Consider the following 21,067-nt stretch of genomic DNA (forward strand, 5'->3'; position numbering starts at 1 on the left):
TACCAGTCCTCTTCTGCTCCTTCAAGACCACCAACTCCCTCCGGGTCTACCTCTCATGTCGAACAACCTCCTCCCGCTCGGGATGTCGAACCTGACCAGTCACCAGCACAACAGTCCTCATCGTCCCCCGACGACGCAGCGTTTCAGGGTGACACTTCACCTTCTGATGACCTCCGTCAGTTTCAGGAGTTGTTCAAAAGGGTGGCGGAGAGTCAAAGCATACAGTTGGGTGACGTGGAGCAAAAGCAACATCATCTCCTTCGTAATATCAAACACACTCATCAACCAAAGATCTCCCTACCATTGGATGCAGCCATTCTTGAAATTGCGGATGACATCTGGCAATCCCCAGCATCCGTTCCACGGACAAATAAAAAGGCGGATAAAAAGTATTTTGTCCCTGCCAAAGGGATGGAATTCCTCTTCATGCATCCGCAACCGAACTCCTTGGTTGTGGATGCAGTTCAGCAAAGAGCGAAGATGCCACAGTACAAGCCTACTGCTGCGGACCGGGATAGTAAACGTCTCGATCTATTCGGACGTAAAGTCTATTCCTCGGCAACCCTAACACTTAGAATGGCCAACTACTCCGCACTGTTGGCGAATCATAACTTTGATAACTACGCCAAGCTTGTACCTTTGCTTCAGCACATTCCAGAGTCAAAACGGGGTATCCTAAAGGCTGTGATAAAAGAGGGCTACGCAGCCTCAGGAACAGCCTTGCATATTGCTCTGGACACAGCCGACGCAGCAGCGTGCACGACAGCCACATCAGTCGTTATGCGCAGAGCATCCTGGCTACAACAGTCTTCTGCCCCCAAGGACCTGTTTTCGAAGGTCGAGGACTTACCTTTTGACAGGCAGAACCTCTTCTCCGGGAAGACTGACCAACTCCTACACTCGGGGAAGGATTCCAGAACCACTCTGAAAACGCTCGGAATGTACACCCCTCCATACCGCAAAAAGCGATATACGTCCTACCAGAGACAGAGGCCCCCCTTCCGGCAATCCCCTCAGTATAGACCTCAGGACCAACAGAGGGGTAGGCAGCGGCAACAACGCAGACGCCCGCCGCCCAAAACAACTTCCCAACAGAGTACCAGGCAGCAAGTTTGACGCGTCACTCGAGGGGTTGAGAACCATTCCCGTCAATACCATTCCGAGTGCTTCGAAGGCGATATTTCACAACCGCCTCAGACCGTACCTCCATCGATGGGCCTACATCACCACCGACAAATGGGTCCTCGAAACAATTCGTCTCGGTTATACCATTCCATTCATGTCGCTACCTCATCCATCCCCCCCTGCCCCGTCCCTTTTCAGCGACCCATCTCACGAGATACTGCTCAGACAGGAAGTCGCCCGTCTTCTTACTGTCGGAGCGATAGAGCATGTTCCGGACGAATTCAAGGGCAGAGGGTTCTACTCCCGCTACTTCGTAACAGAAAAGAAATCAGGAGGATGGAGACGGATACTAGATCTCCGCGACCTCAACCGTTTCTTGCGAAAACAACGCTTTCGAATGGTTACCTTAACTACAATCATCCCAGCACTTCAGAATGGGGATTGGTTCACATCCCTCGATCTTCAGGACGCATACTTTCACATTGCGATCCACCCAGCACACAGACGATTTCTGCACTTCCAAATTGGTACAGACCATTTCCAGTACAAGGTCCTGCCGTTCGGTCTCTCGTCGGCTCCGCGGGTTTTCTCCAAGGCCCTGGCTGTGGTGACCGCATACCTACGTCGCCTACACATAATGATTTTTCCATATCTCGACGATTGCCTAATAAGAGCCCAATCATTGCAGGAGTCGATCAGTGCCACTCAGATAACACGCAGGCTCTTTCACGAGCTGGGCCTCCTTCTCAACGTTCCAAAGTCATCACTGGAACCATGCCAAACAGTACAATTCATAGGCGCCCGTCTAGACTCTACGACCGAACGCGCATCATTACCGATGGAAAGGTTCTCCACGATGCAAGACTTGATTCAGATATTACTCATCAGTCGAAAGGTTCCCATACTACGGTGCCTGCAGCTCATGGGTCACATGGCCTCCACAACGTATGTAGTGAAACACGCAAGGTTACATTTACGATGCATTCAACATTGGATGGCTCGAATTTGCCCCCCCAACGTACGCGACGTCCACAGGACAATAACAGTCCCCATCCACATCAAGAAATCACTTGCTTGGTGGACAGTACCAAACAATCTGCTGTTGGGAGTGCCCTTTCATTGCCCCCAACCGTCGATGCAATTGACAACGGATGCGTCACTCATCGGATGGAGTGTGCACCTCGGGCGCGAACAAATACAAGGCCTATGGTCACCAGACGAGTCGCTGATGCACATCAACTTTCTGGAGCTCAGGGCAGTGTACAAGGCATGTCAACACTTCCTTCCTGTCATCCACGACCAGGTCATACGAGTCCTGACGGACAATATAACGACTGTTTATTATATAAACAAGCAAGGGTTGTGCCAGGTCCCACTCCTTGTGCGCGGAGGCGGTGCGTCTATGGAACATGTGCAATCGCCACAATGTCTTTCTAGTCGCAGAATACCTCCCGGGCCAGCACAATGTAAGGGCAGACGCCCTCAGCAGACATTTCTCTCTCAATCACGAATGGGAGCTGCACCCGACCGTGGCTGCGACGATATTCCAACGCTGGGGTTTCCCAATAGTGGACCTCTTTGCAACTTCTCGCAATACGAAATGTCCTCGGTATTGCTCGAGAGCGGGGATCGGACAGAATTCAGAGGGCGACGCCTTCCTATACAACTGGGGGCGTCACCTACTCTATGCATTCCCACCCACACCTCTAATTCCAAAGGTGGTAGAGAAAATAATTCAAGACAGGGCCACAGTAATCCTAATAGCCTCAGACTGGTCCAGGCAAACATGGTACCCATACTTACATCGCATGTCGAAGCATCCTCCATTTCCTCTGCCACCTCGACACGACCTCCTATCACAGGATCATCGCTCCCTGCTTCACCCGCAGGTGAAGCATCTTGCGCTCACGGCATGGTACCTAGTTGGTTCGAACAATCAGAAGTGCTATGCTCACAGTCTGTCAAGCACATTCTACTGAACAGTAGAAAACTATCTACACGGAGTACTTACCTTTCTAAATGGTCGCGTTTCTCATCGTGGTGTTCACAAAAAGACCAGGACCCAGTCTCCTCACCGTTACAATGTATCCTAGACTATCTCGTACACCTTAAGGATTCAGGCCTCACCTGTACCTCCATCAGGGTTCATGTCACTGCAATTGCAGCCTTTCACCAGCGGATTAACGGATGCTCAGTATTCTCTCATCCAACAACCCGCACTATACTCAACCAGCACTATACTCAACCAGCAGATCCTTGGGACCTCGAGTTGGTTCTCAATTCCCTAATGGCCAGACCCTTTGAACCGCTAGCGACATGTACGTTATACAACCTGTCCATGAAGGTCATTTTCTTACTGGCCATCACTTCCGCGAGGAGAGTGAGTGAACTAGCTGCATTATCAGCCTCTCCCCCATATACGATTTTTACGCACCAAGCAGTAATACTCCGAACATTACCACGCTTTCGCCCCAAAGTGATCTCTCGATTTCACATTAACGAACCTATAATCCTCCCTGTATTCCATCCTAAACCGCATGCATCACCAGAGCATGCACGCCTGCACACTTTGGACGTCAGACGGGCTCTCGCCTTTTACATCGAGAGGACCAGACCGTTCCGTGTGACGGATGAGTTATTAATATCAATGACGGACCGTTCCAAGGGTCGCCCACTGTCCGCCCAACGCATCTCTTCTTCCATCATACAGTGCATAAGGTCATGTTATGAACTACGTAAGAAACCACTGCCTTCGACTATGAGGGCTCATTCAACTCGGGCGGTCGCTACATCCACTGCTTTTCTCAAGGGAGTCCCCTTGATAGATATCTGTAGAGCTGCTACGTGGTCTTCCAACTTAACCTTCGCCATGCATTACGCTATCCCAAACTTGTTAATACCTGATTCCACGGTGGCGACAGCAGTGTTATCCTCAGCTACGGCACGATAGCTCCGAACCCTCCTCCATTCGTGAGCTACTGCTGTACATTCACCTACAGTGGAGCACCCACGGGACACTGCTCGAAGAAGAAAAGGAAGTTACTCACCCTGTGCAGTAACGTTTGTTCTTCGAGATGCGTGTCCTGTGGGTGCTCCACGACCCGCCCTCCTCCCCTCTTCGGAATTTACTATTATTTGTCTTTCAGACTAAGAGGCAGGAGGAACTGGCGGGAGTCGGACCAGCGCTGCTCAAACGGCGTGAAAAGCCACGAGCCGTACTTCGCGCATGCGTGGTCCGGCAGACTATGGCTAGAAAGATCTCCGATCTGCAGCGCCGGGGCAAGCCGACACCTACAGTGGAGCACCCACAGGACACGCATCTCGAAGAACAAATGTTACTGCACAGGGTGAGTAACTTCCTTTTTTTAGAATGGAGAGAGTTAACTAGTGGTGTGTCTCACTTTTGTATTGGGACCAACCCCGTTCAACATATTCACAAAGGATCTTGAAAAAAGGGTAAAGAGTGATTCAACAAAATTAGCAGATAACAGAATTACTCAAGATAGTTAAATCCAAAGAAGTCTGCAGAGGGCTACAAAGGAATCTAACCAAATTGGGTGACTCAGCAAAAAAGTCATGATATTCAGTGTTGATGAATGTAAAATAATGCACACTGGAAAATATAATCCCAAATCTGCATACAAAATGATGGGGTCTAAATTAGCTGTTTCCACTCAAGAAAGAGATTGTGGAGTCATCCAGTCAATGTGCAGTGGCAGTCAAAAAAACTAGCAAAATGTTAGGAATCATTAGAAAAGGGATAGAGAATAAGACAAAAAAAACATGTCACTATATAAAATCATAATTCACTTTGAATGCCGTGTGCAGATGTCGTCTCCCCATCTTAAAAGAAAATATTGGAGTTGGAAAAGTTACACAGTAGGGCAATAAAAAAGATTGAGTATGGAACAGAGATGAAAAAGACCAGGACTGTTAATTTTACAAAAACGATGACTCAGAGAACATATGATAGAGGTGTATACAGTAATGAGTGATGAAGGGACAGTCAATATCATCATCATCGTGTTCTCATTATACCTCTGTCATTTAGGGCAGTGATGAAGCTCCCCCGCTTCTGCCTTTCTGTCAGTTCCTTCAGCTGAGCTCCAAGTTTTCCAGCTTGGCTTCCATAGCTTTTCACCATCTTAGTGTTACTCTGGTAATGCAAGTTACTCCGAAGCACCTGGTCAGTCCATCTGTACCACCTCCTGGCAATGATACTTTTTCATTCCCTAGCATTTGGAATTATAAAGTAATGTTGAAAGTATGCAGCTCTAACAAATGTTTAGTTTTGTTTTAGTGGTGTATTTTGATGATTCCCAAACCATGTTTAAGCTTCTGAAGGTTTCCCTGATTTTGTTCAGGATGTCCTGGCTTGTTCCAGTGTCCTGGCTGATGGTGCTGCCCTAGTATGTGAATGTTTCTACATTGGAGAGAATATAATCCTCTATCTGTGATGACAGTGATGAGGAGATATGAAAGGTTGTGATATTTGTCTTTTTGCGATTCACTTTCAGTCCAGTTTGCTGACTGAATGCAACGAGTCGAGATTTTTCTTGTATATGGTATTGGATATGTAATAGGAGAGTGAGATCCTCTGAGAAGTCCAGGTCTTCAGGGCATGAGAAGGGTGTCCATTTAATGCCTCTTGCCTCTTTGGTTTCGATAAAAGGTGCTATTGAATGCAAACTGTACTTTTTCGAAAGAGTGTCTAGACTTTCGAAAAAGTGGCTTGCTTTTTCGAAAAATCTGCTTGTAGACTAGACATTCTCTTTTGAAAGAGGCTTGTTGTCTAGACGTAGCCCAAGTGAAGATCTAGTCTCTGCATCCACACCCTTTCCGAAAACCAGTTTGCCCTTTTCTGAGACTGCCTCTGATAAACATTGGACTCTGATCTTATACATTACCTTGCTTTATACAGATAAAAATGTGATACCTCATCAGTTATTACAATCACTGAGAATTCTATCCTAATAACCCCTTTGGTTCACTCATCTGTCACTTTTTCCTTTTCCCAGAGGGGCCAACATAGATGCTGCTAAATCAGGATTTGTTATCCTTGCCAGGAGATTTCCCATTTTTAAGGATTTGATGGCTTGAGGGATATCTGTGTTGATATCAAGATCTTCCACCTTCTGGATGCTTGCTTCCTCTTTAGGTGTCTCGCTGTTGACCAGTGCATTTCTTGTTCTTTTTCTCATTAGTAGGTGGCCTTATTTGTCTCTGATGATTTTTTCGGTGTCTGCCATTTACCACTGATAAGCTGTCATTTTGTAGACGGTTCCTTGTTCAACATTAGCTGCATCCTCTTCTTGTGTTGTCAGATTATCAATATAGTGTCATTTGCTCTCACAAGGCTTTCACCTTCCCAGTGTGCCTTGCTATACTGCTCTTGGTATTTGTCCTTTTGCTTCTGAGATTTTGTCTAAAACGTTTTTGAGGCTTGTCTAGCTTTTATGGTACTCCATGTGTTGGCTGTAATCCACTCCTTCCTTCTCTTCTGCCTGTAACCCAGACAGACTTCACTGGTTTGTTTATAAATTGCCATCTGTGATGACTAGGGATGTTAAATATTTGTTAATTAAATAGTCAAGTAACCTCATGAATTCTTATCCATTAGTCAACTATTCTATAGTCCCTGGTGGTGGGGTGGCAGCCATTGTACTCTGGCCTCACCCCAAAGGAGCCCTCTGCCATTCCACGATGCGGCCTCTGACCCAGAGGCAGCAGCTTGGGGTGCCAGGTGGGAACTGGTTTACGAGGGGATCCAGTTAAAAAAACCAGATTCTCTAGTGAACCGGCTGCCTGTTTCCCTGCACTGTTGCCTCTGATAAAGAGGCAGCAGGATGGGATGGCAGCAGCCCCTGCACCTCTGTCGGGAGCTCAGACACCACCACCCCCCAGACCTGGCACGAGCTGAAACTGAGCTGGGCTGTCTGCCCGCCTGGCTCTTAATACACTTGGAATACAGAGCCACAGCAGGCGTAGAATCATGGAGCTGGAAGAGACCTCAGGAGGTCATCAAGTCCAGCCCCCTGCCCAAGGCAGGACCAATCTCAACTAATTCAACCCAGCCAGGGCTTTGTCAAACCGAGACTTAAACAACTCTAGGGATGGAGATTCCACCACCTCCTTAGGTAACCCATTCCAGCGCTTCCCCACCCACCTAGTGAAATAGTTTTTCCTAATATCCAACCTAGACCTCTTCCACTGTAACTTGAGACCATTGCTCCTTGTTCTGCCATCCACCACTACTGTGAACAGCCTTTCTCTTTGGAACCTCCCTTCAGGAAGTTGAAGGCTGCTATCAAATCCCCCCTCACTCTTCTCTTCTGCAGACTAAACAAACCCAAATCCCTCAGCCTCATAAGAACATAAGAACGGCCGTACTGGGTCAGACCAAAGGTCCATCTTGCCCAGTATCCTGTCTGCCGACAGTGGCCAGCACCAGGTGCCCCAGAGAGGGTGGACCGAAGACAATGATCAAGCGATTTGTCTCCTGCCATCCCTCTCCAGCCTCTGACAAACAGAGGCCAAGGACACCATTTTATCCCCTGGCTAATAGCCTTTTATGGACCTAACCTCCATGAAATTATCTAGCTTCTCTTTAAACTCTGTTATAGTCCTAGCCTTCACAACCTCCTCTGGCAAGGAGTTCCACAGGTTGACTACGTGCTGTGTGAAGAAGAACTTACTTTTATTAGTTTTAAACCTGCTCCCCATTAATTTCATTTGGTGTCCTCTAGTTCTTCTATTTAGGGAACTAATAAATAACTTTTCTTTATCGGCCCTCTCCACACCACTCATGATTTTATAGACCTCTATCATATCCCCCCTCAGTCTCCTCTTTTCTAAACTGAAAAGTCCCAGTCGCTTTAACCTCTCCCCATATGGGACCCGTTCCAAACCCTTAATCATTGTAGTTGCCCTTTTCTGAACCCTTTCCACGGCCAAAATATCTTTTTTGAGGTGAGGAGACCACATCTGTACACAGTATTCAAGATGTGGGCGTACCATAGTTTTATACAGGGGCAGTAAGATATTCTGGGTCTTATTTTCTATCCCTTTCCTAATAATTCCTAGCATCCTATTTGCCTTTTTGACTGCCGCTGCACACTGCGTGGAAGTTTTCAGAGAACTGTCCACGGTAACTCCAAGATCTCTTTCCTGATTTGTCGTAGTCAAATTAGCCCCCATCATACTGTAGTTGGGGTTATTTTTCCTGATGTGCATTACTTTACACTTATCCACATTATATTTCATTTGCCATTTTGTTGCCCAATCACTCAGTTTGGTGAGATCTTTTTGGAGTCCCTCACAGTCTGCTTCTGTCTTGACTATCCTAAACAGTTTGGTATCATCTGCAAACTTTACTACCTCACGGCTTACCCCTTTCTCCAGATCATTTATGAATAAGTTGAAAAGGATTGGTCCCAGGACTGACCCTTGGGGGGACACCACTAGTTACCCCTCTCCAATCTGAAAATTTACCATTTATTCCTACTCTTTGTTTCCTGTCTTTTAACCAGTTCTCAAGCCAAGAAAGGACCTTCCCTCTTATCCCACGGCCATGTAATTTACACAAGAGCCTTTGGTGAGGGACCTTGTCAAAGGCTTTCTGAAAATCTTAGTATACTATATCTACTGGATCCCCTTTGTCCGCATGTTTGTTAACCCCTTCAAAGAACTCTAACAGATTAGTAAGACAGGATTTCCCTTTACAGAAACCATGTTGACTTTTGTCCAACAAATTATGTTCTTCTACATGCTTCACAATTTTATTCTTTAGTATTGTTTCGACTAATTTGCCCGGTACTGAAGTTAGACTTACCGGTCTGTAATTGCCAGGATTGCCTCTAGAACCCTTTTTAAATATTGGTGTCACGTTGGCTACCTTCCAGTCATTAGGTACGGAAGCTGATTTAAAGGATAGATTACAAACCACAGATAATAGCTCAGCAATTTCCCATTTGAGTTCTTTTAGAACCCTTGGATGAATGCCATCCGGTCCCGGAGATTTGTTAACATTAAGTTTTTCTATTTGTTCCAAAACCTCCTCTAATGACCCTTCAATCCGGGACAGTTCCTCAGATTCATCACCCACAAAGGACGGTGCAGATTCAGGAATCTCCCCGACGTCCTCAGCCGTGAAGACTGAAGCAAAGAAATCATTTAGTTTCTCCGCAATGTCTTTATCGTCCTTGATTGCTCCTTTTATAGCTTGATCATCTAGGGGACCCACAGGTTTTGTAGCAGGCTTCCTGCTTCTAATGTACTTAAAAAACATTTTATTTCTTTTTGAGTTTTTGGCTAGCTGTTCCTCAAAATCTTTTTTTGCTTTTCTTATTACATTTTTACACTTGATTTGACAGTGTTTACGTTCCTTTCTATTTATCTCACTAGGATTGGACTTCCACTTCTTAAAAGATACCTTTTTGTCCCTCACTGCTTCTTTTACATGGTGGTTAAGCCACGGTGACTCTCTCTTAGGTCTCTTGCTATGTTTTTTAATTTGGGGTATACAATTAAGTTGGGCCTCTATTATGGTGTCTTTAAAAAGTTTCCATGAAGCTTTCAGGGATTTGGCTCTAGTCACTGTGCCTTTTAATTTCTGTTTACACAAGAATGTTGAATGTTATTATATTATGGTCACTATTCCCAAGCGGTCCTGTAATGGTTATATCCTGGACCTGATCCTGCACTCCACTCAGGACTAAATTGAGAATTGCCTCTCCCCTTGTGGGTTCCTGCACCAGCTGCTCCAAGAAGCAGTCATTTAAGCCATTGAGAAATTTTATCTCAGCTTCTCTTCCTGAGGTGACATGTATCCAGTCAATATGGGGGTAATTAAAATCCCCCACCCGCCCGGCCTGCTCTATCCTTTCTATATATTTTATATCCCAGTATGATTGTGTCCCACAGATTTTCCTCATTCCACCAGGTTTCAGTGATGCCTATTACGTCAATCTCCTCATTTAATAAGAGGTACTCTAGTTCACCCATCTTATTAGTCAGACTCCTAGCATTTGTGTACAAGCACTTTAAAAATTTGCCACTGCTTATTTGTCTGCCCTTCCCTGATGCATTGGATTCCTTTGTATGCGGTTGTTTGTCTGCCCTGGCCCAAGGTTTGCCCTCTCCCCTCCTCTCTTTCTGACTACAGCTTAGAGAATCTCTATCAATGGATTCTCCTCTAAGAGAAGTCTCCCTCCGATTTACGTGCATCTCCACACCAATCGGCTTTCCCCCATCTCTTAGTTTAAAAACTGCTTTACGGCCTTTTTAATGTTTAGTGCCAGCAGTCTGGTTCCACCATGACCTCTCCTCATAGGTCATGCACTCTGGACCCTCTCCAGTGTGTCCACTGTCTATAGTGGGGGGCACAGAACTGGACACAGTTCTCCAGATGTGGCCTTACCAGAGCCGAATAAAGGGGAATAATGACATCTCTGGATCTGCTGGCAATGCTCCTCCTAATGCACCCTAATATGCTATTAGCCTTCTTGGCTACAAGGGCACACTGTTGACTCCTATCCAGCTTCTTATCCACTATAATCCCCAGGTCCTTTTCTGCAGAACTGCTACTTAGCCATTCGGTCCCTAGCCTGTAACAATGCTTGGGATGTGTGGTGAAAGCTGAAAGGAGGCCACTGGCATAAAAACCAAAATGCTCAACACCGCGACAAAAAAAAACCTTAGGTTTTGGACTGTATGGACGACATACAAAACAGGGAAGATAGCTCAGCTCACAGCGGAGTTAAGATGCTGCAGTTTACAAATCCTGGGTGTCAGTGAGAGCAGATGGACAGGTTAAGGAAGATTTAACAACATTCTTCTTCGAGTGGTTGCTCATGTCCATTCGAAGTAGGTGTTCGCGCCGCGTGCACCATGTCTTCTGGAGCGTTTTCCCTAGCGGTACCTGTAGCGCCGGCGGGGCGCCCCCTGGAGTGGTGCCGCCATGGCGGGGCATAAGTACCCCTGCCGGCGCTGCTCCACCTCAGTTCCTTCTTACCGACGTGACGGTCGTTGAAGCGTCCATCTCTCTCTATCTGCTTAGGCTTAGATAGTTAATGGTTCCCGTTTCTCACATTGTAAATAGTTTGTATAGTTAGATAGTTAGGTTCTTTGTTTTGTTCCTTCCCCCTTGGGGGTAAGGAATGCCAGGGCCGCAAGGCTTCAAGGCGTGCGCTGACTGCGGGAAGTTTATGCCCAGAGGCGACCCACACGACAGCTGCCTTAAGTGTCTGGGTGAGGCTCATCTGGCAATTGCCTGCAAAATCTGCAAGTCTTTCAAGCCCTGTATGAGAAAAGAAAGATTTTCCCACTTGAAGCTTCTCCTTATGGAGACGGCGCTTCAACCGGTGCCGCCGGAGCAGCCTGCGGTGCGCAGCGCACCGGCCTCCACGCCCGAGGCCGCACACCGGCACCGGGTTCCCACTGTTACTGCGGGACCCTTCACGACGCCGAGTCGTCAGTCTCAGGGGGCTTCGAGTCATGGCAGGTCACTGCTTACCGCTTTGCCAGGGCCCCGCTTGGCGGTACTGGTGCCATACCCCCATGGCCATGTGGCATCCAGTCACTCCCAGGAGTCGGCGTCCATCTCCGTGCCTTCATCGGCACCGGCATCGACCCAATGGTCTACCCCGGCACCGGGCCTGGGCACCCTGGTGCCGCTTCAGTCGGGCATGACTCAGCCGGCACCGAGCCTGAGCACCCCGGTGCCGTAACTACAGACAATGCAATCGGCACCGGGCATGGGCACCCCGGTACTGCATCTGCAGGCGTCGCGACTGACACCGGGCCTGGACACCCCGGTGCCACAGATATTGGCGTCGCAATTGACACCGGGCCTAGGCACCCCGGTGCCGCAACTCCTGGCATTGCAACCGACACGGAGCTTGAGCACCTCGGTTCCACAGCTACTGGCGACGCAGCCGGCACCGGGCCTGGGCACCCCGGTGCCGCAAATACTGGCGTTGCAACCGGCACCAAGCCTGAGCACCTCGGTGCCGCAGCTACTGACAACGCAACTGGCACCGGGCCTCGGCACCCCGTTGCCACAGCTGGCTGTTTCGCACTCAGCAGAATTCACCGCACCGGGTCTGGATTCCCCGGTGCCGCAATTACCAACGGCCCTTACGGCACTGGGCATGGGTCCCCCGGTGCCGCAGACGGCACGACCTCGCCGTGCTCATGCTGGCAAACCTGAGTCGATGGCCAAGTTTGCACCACACACCTCATCGGCTCCGCCTTGGCCGGAGTCCGATTACTCTTCAGACTCGGACGCGGTGTCGGTACAGTCGGGGTCCTCGGGAGCATCCTCGACTCACAGGTCCAGATCCAGACACCGGAGGGACCACAACCAGCAGATGTGGCTCCCGCACCTGCAGTGACCTTTTTGGACCCCCTGGGCCTATCATCAGTGGCAGGGTCAGCCGCCACCATCTATGGGGTTGGAGGCTTCAGGGCACCGTTCCCGTCCGTCGGCGTCCCTGTCCAGGGTGCCTTCCTCCCCCCTTCGGGTGCTGCAACATGATCCTGCACCGGAGGCAGGCCCCCCGGAGGCTCAGACCGTCCAACTGGCCCCGCAGTTGGCCACGACCGCTCCTCTGCTGCTTTAGGAGTCGTCCTCGTCGTCTTCCCCCGATGAGGCACTAGCGGACCCAGCACCTGGTCTGCCATTAATGGGTGCCAGAGCACACCAGGATCTCCTGCGGCGCATGGCTTCCAACCTGGCTGTTCCGGTGGAGCCCATAATTGAGGACACTGATCCGATGGTGGACATCCTCACGGAGGACGCCCCTACACGGTTTGCCTTACCGCTCAATAAAACTGTTTCCAAAATTACTAATGCCCTGTGGCAAACGCCAGCAACCTTGACCCCTACCCTAAAAGGGGTAGAGAGGCATTATTTCGCCCTGCAGTCAGGGCATGAATTCCTTTACTCCCAGCCCATCCCGGGATCCTTGGTCGTGCAGGCCGCAGCTCAAAAAGAAAGGCTTCCCCAGCCCGGGCCTTCTCCAAAGGCAAGGGAGCCTAAGAAGCTGGACCTGTTGGGCCGTAAGGTCTATGCTACAGGCGCTCTACAGCTCCGCATCGCTAACCAGCAGGCGATGCTGAGCAGGTATGCTTTTAACACCTGGCAGGCTGTCGAAAAGTTTAGAGACCGACTCCCGATGGAGGACCGCCAATAGTTTGTGGCTATGGCTTCCAAGGGTGAAGTCATTACACAAACTGCCCTCCAAGCGTCATTGGACATTGTGGACTTGGCAGCCCGCACCATGGCGACTGGTGTCGTTATGCGTCGCGTGGCGTGGCTCCACGTCTCGGGGATTCCTTCGGATGTGCAGCACACTATCCAGGACTTGCCCTTTGAAGGGAAGACTCTGTTCTCGGAGCACACCGATTCCAGGCTCCATACCCTAAAGGACACGAGATCAACTCTGAAGTCCTTGGGCATACATACGCCGGCCATGCAGTGGTGACAACTGCCTTGTAGGCAGCAAGGTAGAGTGTAGCCCCAGCTCCTCGGTGGGGATTTCTGGAGGCGCCGCTCCCAGGCCTCTGGTGGAGGTTCCGGGGCGGCTGTGCACCCTCAAGGGCCTAGGGGCTGATCCCCAGCGGGCAGGTCCCCATGGCCCTCCCCATCAGGGCAAGCCCCAGTTTTGACGCCGTGTTCGAGAGTCCCGTACCAGTCTGCCACCCTGGCCCCCCGTTTGGGGCCAGGCTATCCCATTTTGCCCAGGCATGGGCCCTGATAACATCAGATGCCTGGGTCCTGAACATTGTAAATACGGGCTATTCTATCCCATTCCTGGGCCCACTGCCTTCAAAACCCCCTACTCTGTCCCTAGTAAGGGACACCCCACACGAACACATCCTGTCTCAGGAAGTGGCGGTGCTCCTCGAAAAAGGAGCAATAGAAGGGGTCCCTCCGCATCTTCGGGGCAGGGGGTTTTACTCCCGTTACTTTGTTGTTCCGAAACCAAAAGGGGGAGTTCGTCCTATCCTGGACCTGCGATACTTAAACAAGGCGGTTGTAAAACACAAGTTCAGAATGGTGACTTTGGCCTCGGTCATCCCAGTGCTACAACTGGGCGACTGGTACGCGACTCTCGACCTAAAGGATGTCTACTTCTACGTGGCAATCAGGCCCAGTCACAGGAGGTTCCTCCGGTTTATGGTGGGCCATTGCCATTTTCAGTTCACGGTACTCCCCTTTGGGTTATATACTGCACCAAGGGTATTTACAAAATGTATGGCTGTGATTGCCGCCTTTCTGCGCAATCGAGGGGTACATGTGTTCCCGTACCTCGACGATTGGCTGATCCAAGGTTGCTCGTACGAGCAGGTAGAAGCTCATGTAACACTCATAAGAGCTCTCTTCTTAAGGTTAGGGCTCATGATAAATGTCGAGAAGTTATCCCTGACCCCACAGCAGGTTCCTCTCCATAGTGGAGCTGATCTCACGGCTAAATCAGTCCCCCATCACGACACCTCGGGTCTGCTCCAGGCTCCTGGGCCACATGGCAGCATGCACATACACGGTGCGACATGCCAGGATGAGAATGAGACCTCTGCAGGCGTGGTTGGCGAAGGTCTTCTGCCAATCCAAGGGTCTCTGGGGCTCCATAGTTACAGTGACCCCGGACATTCTGTACTCCCTACTCTGGTGGACCCAGGAAACCGTGATGTGCAGCGGGGTTCCCTTCAACGCCCCTCCCCCCTCACTGACGCTGGTCTCCGATGCGTCCGACCTGGGATGGGGAGCACACCTTGGGTGCCACAGAACTCAGGGCCTCTGGTCCCTTTCTGAACGGACCCTGCACATCAATGTCCGGGAATTGCGGGCGGTGAGGAGGGCCTGCGAAGCATTCCTGCCGAGGCTCTCCCACCGCTCAATCCTGGTGCGTATGGACATCACTGCAGCGGTTTTCTACCTCAACAAGCAGGGTGGGGCATGTTCGCCACCCCTCTGCAAGGAGGCCCTGCGTCTCTGGCACCTGTGTGTCACGCACAATATCACACCTCAGGCGGAGTACCTCCCCGGGTGCAAAAACACTGAGCAGATCCTTTGGAGCCCACGAGTGGTCGCTCAAGGACTCTGTCCTCAGTCAGGTTTTCCGCAGGTGGGGCTATCCCCACCTAGACCTGTTCTTCGCCTCAGCACGCAATGCCAAGTGCAGGAACTACTGTTCCCTGCTGGGGCTGGGGAAATTCTCCAGGGGAGACGCCCTAACGACCACGTGGCCAAAGGGTGTTCTCTATGTTTTCCCTCCGTTTCCCTTAATTTCCAGGGTATTGATCAGAGCGAGAACTTTTCGGTCCTCGATCATCCTCATAGCCCCCTGGTGGCCCAGACAGTTCTTGTTCCCCATGCTGGTGGACATGCTGACCCAAGACCCTATAGCACTCCCCCCAGTTTGGGACCTGCTAACTCAATCTTGGCATGGGGGGATAATGGTTCACCCGGATCTCCGGTCTCTTCACCTAATGGCCTGGTTTATCCATGGTTGAATCAACCAGAAAGGGAATGTTCCCGACAAGTACAGATGGTGCTCCTTAGCAGCAGGAAGCCCTCCACTAGACGGTCGTATGCTGCCAAGTGGCGGTGCTTCTCGTCTTGGGCGTCCCGGAGAGGAGTACACCCGTCCTCGGCCCCTATTCCAACTATTCTCGACTATCTCTTTCAACTCTGATCTAGTGGCCTGTCCTTTTCTTCTGTCAAAGTCCATGTGGCATCTCTCTCCGCCTTCCATGTTGGTATGGCAGGAGCCTCTCTTTTTTCTAACCAGGTGGTTAAAAGGTTTCTTACTGGTTTGGAGAAATTGTACACCTCGGTGACAGCTCTGCACCCTGCCTGGGACCTCAACCTGGTCCTACACAGGCTTATGTCCCCTCCTTTCGAGCCATTGGCTACATGTTCTTTGAAAAATCTTTCATTCAAGGTTGCTTTCATAGTAGCCATTACGTCTGCTAGAAGGGTATCAGAGCTAAGGGCGCTAACTATAGAACCGCCCTACCTTATTTTTTCGCACGATAATGTAAGGCTACGGCCTCATCCGGCCTTCCTCCTGAAAGTGGTTTCACCTTTCCCAGGAGATTTATCTACCGGTGTTCTTCCCTAAACCCCACGCCTCCCCTAATGAGCGCGTACTACACTCCCTGGATGCCAAGCGAGCGCTGGCGTTCTATTTTGACCAAACTAAGCCCTTCCGTAAATCCCAACAATTGTTCATTGCGTTTGGGGATAAGGGGAAAGGTTCGCCTATTTCTACACAAAGGTTAGAATTTCTATTTCTACACAATGGTTAGATGGGTGGTGCAATGTATAGCAGAGTGTTATCAACTGGCTGGTAAACCCCCACCCAGGGTGAAGGCACACTCTACCAGGGCGCAGGCGTCCTCAGTGGCTTTTGGTGCCCAGGTACCAATAACAGAAATTTGCAGGGCGGCCACGTGGTCTTCCCTCCACATGTTTACAGCGCACTACGCGCTATCTCAGCAAGCTAGGGAGGATGCGGGTGTGGGTTCTGCAGTCCTAGAGTCGGTACTGTAAATAGGTTAATAATGTCCTGTTGCCTTTGTTCTAAATATGTGCCTTATAAGTGTTGAATTGTTCAAATAAATCTGTTTATTGTTCACTTCTCTTCATGACTCTGCTGGTATGACTGCTCCGACCCCTCCTCCATGGGGTTAGCTTGGTAGTCACCTACTTCGAATGGACATGAGCAACCACTCGAAGAAGAAAAGAACGGTTACTTACCTGTAACTGTTGTTGTTTGAGATGTGTTGCTCATGCCCATTCGACTCCTACCCTACCTCCCCTTCGTCGGAGTATCCGGCAAGAAGGAACTGTGGTGGGGCAGCGCCGGCAGGGGTACTTATGCCCCGCCATGGCGGCGCCACTGCAGGGGGCGCCCCGCCGGCGCTACAGGTACCGCTAGGGAAAATGCTCCGGAAGATGTGGTGCACGCGGCGCGCACACCTACTTCGAATGGACATGAGCAACACATCTCGAAGAACAACAGTTACAGGTAAGTAACCGTTCTTTTCTCTGGAGAAACCTTGCTATATTCTGGTTGAGATGATGGGCAACATCTGGAAGGTGTTGCCATCATTTTGAAGAAAGGAATGGAGAAGTCTGTGCTTGAGTGGAAGTCCAGCAGCAGCAGCCTTATGAGAGCCAGTCTGAAAGGAAACACAATAATATCACCCTGGTTCAGTGCTATGCTCCCACCAATGACAGTGATAAAGAAGTAAAGGAAAAATTCTAACTTACATTACAGGCGGAGTTAGAGAGAATACCATGCCATGATGTAACTGTCATCAGGGAAGACCTGAATGCCAAGGTCAGTAAGAACAACGCAAACAGCAACAGAGCAATGGGAAGATGTGTGCGTGGAAATGGAGAGAGACTTATGACCTAGTCATTGTCAGAACTCTGTCAGCATTCTGAAATTCACAAGCTGGCATTGTGTTCTGCAGATAGCAGAGATAAGAACCAGATTGACCATATGATGATCATTGGCAAATGGCCACGCTCATTGACTGATGTGAAAGTGAGAAGGGGTGCAGATGTTGGCAGCAGCCATCAGCATGTGGTAGCTTCCATCAAGGTAAAACTGAGAAGCAGAAGTCCACCAAACAAGGAATATAGGCTTTATGATACTGACAAGCAAAAATCCCCTGCAATACAGAAAGCCTTCATTTTTCAGTTAAAGAGCAGGTTTCAGGCACTTGCAGACCTTGATGAAGAAAAGGGGAATGCAGATGAGACGATCAAGAAGAAGTTGGACAAACTAACAGCAATTTATAAACAGAGAAAGTGAATAAGGAAATGTTATTTACTTCTTCACATAAGTAGCAGGGGTCAACCAATGAAATGAATGTACAGGAGGTTTAAAATAAACAAGAGGAAATACTTCACACAACACAGTCAACCTGTGGAACTCATTGTTGTGAAAGCCAAAAGCGTAACTGCTTTAGATAGGTTCATCAATAGCTATTAGCTAAGATGATCAAGGATGCAACCCCATGCTTTGGGAGGAACTGGATGTTGAGAGTGAGATGTGCATACCCAAAAGCAAAAGCTTACTCAGAATGAGCAAGGCACATACTGGGCTAGGTAGCAGCTGAGCAGAGGTTTTGAGAATCACTGTGGGATCTAAAATGGGTCGTCTTCTGCCTAAACTCAGATTTAGCTGCCTGTCTGCAGAAAGTCAGGCTAAAAGACTGACTCTTAGAGCTCATGAGTCAGTAGTACATCCTTTACTCACCAGTGACCTGCTAAGTGAAAATCTTAACATGCATGCTTGCATCAGAGTAAGAATGTCACATCTTGAGAGGGAGAGAGACGCTCTCTCTCCTCAAAGAACTCTGTTATCCTGTGTGACAACATGCTGAATGTTAAACTATGGGAGAATGAGTCCTAGTCTCAGTTCTTTTTCTGACTGTTGCCAGTATTTCTCTGTTCTTACCCAAAAGACTTCATAACCTTGTTAGCATGCACTCAATTAGCATGCACTTATTGCATAGATAAGAGAACTCAGAAGTGACACAGTTCAAGCTGAGCCTAGGACCAGAACACAAGTCCTTAAAATTACCATATCAGATCTGTCCCACTGCCTTGCAAAATAAGAGTGCAAAATTACGTGCTCAGCTGTACTATCCAAACTCCTTGCTCTAACCTCCAGAACACAGTCTGCTCCCAGAGTCAGGAGTAGAACCCAGGGATCCTGAAACCAACATTGCAGTATTGACTCACAAGCAATTAGGATCCTGTATGTTACGTCCCCCGTTAGCAACTTGCTTGTATAAATTCTAGCAGTATGCTTCTGTAGCGAGGTAGCCCTGCCACTTGAGTGGCTAAGGCCTTCTCTGTAGATCTGAAAGTTTTGAGTTCAGACTTCCATAAGGGAGGAAGACACTGTATGTGATTGTGTCATTGGAGAATGTGACTTAATCCACATGCCTAGGTGGCTAAACTGAGGTTATACAACGCTTTGACAGTCTTAATAGTCTCTTAATAGCATTTATTTGAGGAGTAGATGCCTTGCAGCTACTGGCCCCACATCTGGGATTCCAGCTGCCGGTCCTGCTCCTGAGATCCTGATTGTGGCTCTGTGCTTGGGTCCCAGCTGCCAGCCCCATGCCCAGGCTCCTGGCAGCCAGAACCCAGGGTGTGGGGCTGGCAGCCAGGACCCCTGGCGCGGGGCAACAATGGAGCTTAATCATTAACTGAAATACCTTACCGATCAGCATACACTACTCAGTTAACCAGTTTACATTTTACATTCCTAGGAATCAGGCATTCAAAGCCTGATGCAATATCCCCTGAAGTCAGGGAACGATTCCTATTAGCTTCCGTAGCTTTTGAATGATGGCTAAAAATGATGTAAATCTCAAGTGCAAAAGTTGCAGGTACAAGTGTGTCTAACTGTGGTAATGGGAACACTTGTATAGGATGTGTGCCTTTAACCAGTCCTTCTTTTCCACTTTATACAGTGTACACAACTTCACCCCCAAGGTTGGAGAGCTTGACACAAGGAGAGCCATTCGTCAGGCATTTGATGTTTGGCAGAGAGTGACTCCACTAACCTTTGAAGAGGTCCCTTATCATGAAATTAAAAGTGACAGGAAGGAAGCGGATATTATGATATTTTTTGCCTCTGGTTTCCACGGAGACAGTTCTCCATTTGATGGAGAAGGTGGATTCTTAGCCCATGCTTACTTTCCTGGACCAGGAATAGGAGGAGATACTCACTTCGATTCAGATGAGCCCTGGACTCTGGGAAATTCTAATCATGATGGTAAGATTTCAGGTAAAATTTTTAAAACAAGAACAAGCTGAATGTAAAGTCAACAATAGGCATTTAATGGGGTTAATGCCAGGTTAGTGGAGCCTTCTTCCACAGAATTGGTCCCAGTTAAAAGGAAATGAACTCCATCTTAAGTGCACAAAAACCTGGTGTATGTGCACAAATTGGAGGTTTGTGCATCTTTACACCTATATGAATGTGTTTAGGAATGAGCAAAAATGTGTGCCACCTTAGCTGTGTAGATCTTTGAAGATCTGGGTAACTATCTCTGCAGAGAAAATTGTCCCTTATGGGAGGAAAGTGATAGGAGTGCTGAAAAAGCAGAGGCAAAGCTGACGTGTAAATCCTAAGCAGACAGATGCTGAATGCTCAGCAGAGGAATGCAGAGGTATGAAAGCAGAAAGGTTTCAGTTGCAAGTTTTATTATTTTTGACTGAATTTCTAAATATCACAAAAATGATTTTAGTCTGAAATGTTCCATGTTGAGTCTCAGGCTGGAAGAGAGTACTTGCTGGCTATTTTAAAGATGATTGTTGGAATCAGGAAAACTGTCTTTTGCGTGTTAAATAGTCAAGAGGTTTTATCTTCCCAGACTTTCAGTGGGAATCAATCTTTCATAAATTTGAAAGAAAATTATGATTTTTTTTAACTGAATGCTGTGAAACATGAGTTTCCAATTACAGATTCATATGTGTGGAGAAGATCACAGATTCAAAACAAATTCTAGAAAAAATCCATTGTCAAAATAAGGTTATGCTTGTAAATGAAGATTAATTTTAAACACTATTAGAGCATTTTGCAATTTAAACTTGTTGAATACCAGAAAATTAGAGTTGGGTGAAGGTTCATCACCATGGTATCAAAGCACCTGAGTTAAGATGTGATGTGCCCTCAGTGTTTGTCTTTAAAGGTTAGCCTGCTCCTCCCTTACTGTTCATTCAGTTGCATTCCCCTCTCACTGTAGGCTCTTGTTTTTTATGTTTTCGTAAGTGCTGTTGCCAGAGTTTGGAAGAATTTCCCCTTGGTGTAGGGCAGTGGGTCTCCAACCTTTTTAACAGAATCACTTTTTCAATTTAAGTGCAATGTAAGAGCTACCTCAGACCCAAATATCCTTGCCTCAC

The 21,067-nt window shown here is 48.5% G+C and overlaps 1 protein-coding gene across 7 annotated transcripts in view; it reads left to right on the forward strand.

Annotated features, from left to right (window-relative positions):
• Positions 1-21,067, forward strand: part of MMP24 (matrix metallopeptidase 24) — a 113,634-nt gene that overhangs the window by 17,074 nt on the left and 75,493 nt on the right. For 2 of the 7 annotated variants that reach the window (XM_075901454.2, XM_075901449.2), the window contains exons 4-5: positions 4,272-4,472; positions 19,633-19,949. In XM_075901454.2, coding sequence (XP_075757569.1) covers positions 4,272-4,472; positions 19,633-19,949 — 518 coding nt within the window. Of the gene's footprint in view, positions 1-4,271; positions 4,473-17,414; positions 17,478-19,632; positions 19,950-21,067 lie in introns of all 7 variants that reach the window. The other 5 variants (XM_075901451.2, XM_075901450.2, XM_075901455.2 and 2 more) reach the window with 4 other exon arrangements.

Source organism: Pelodiscus sinensis, chromosome 17 (genome assembly GCF_052426305.1).
Source record: "Pelodiscus sinensis isolate ZL-2025 chromosome 17, ASM5242630v1, whole genome shotgun sequence".
Classification (NCBI taxonomy): Eukaryota; Metazoa; Chordata; order Testudines; family Trionychidae; genus Pelodiscus; species Pelodiscus sinensis.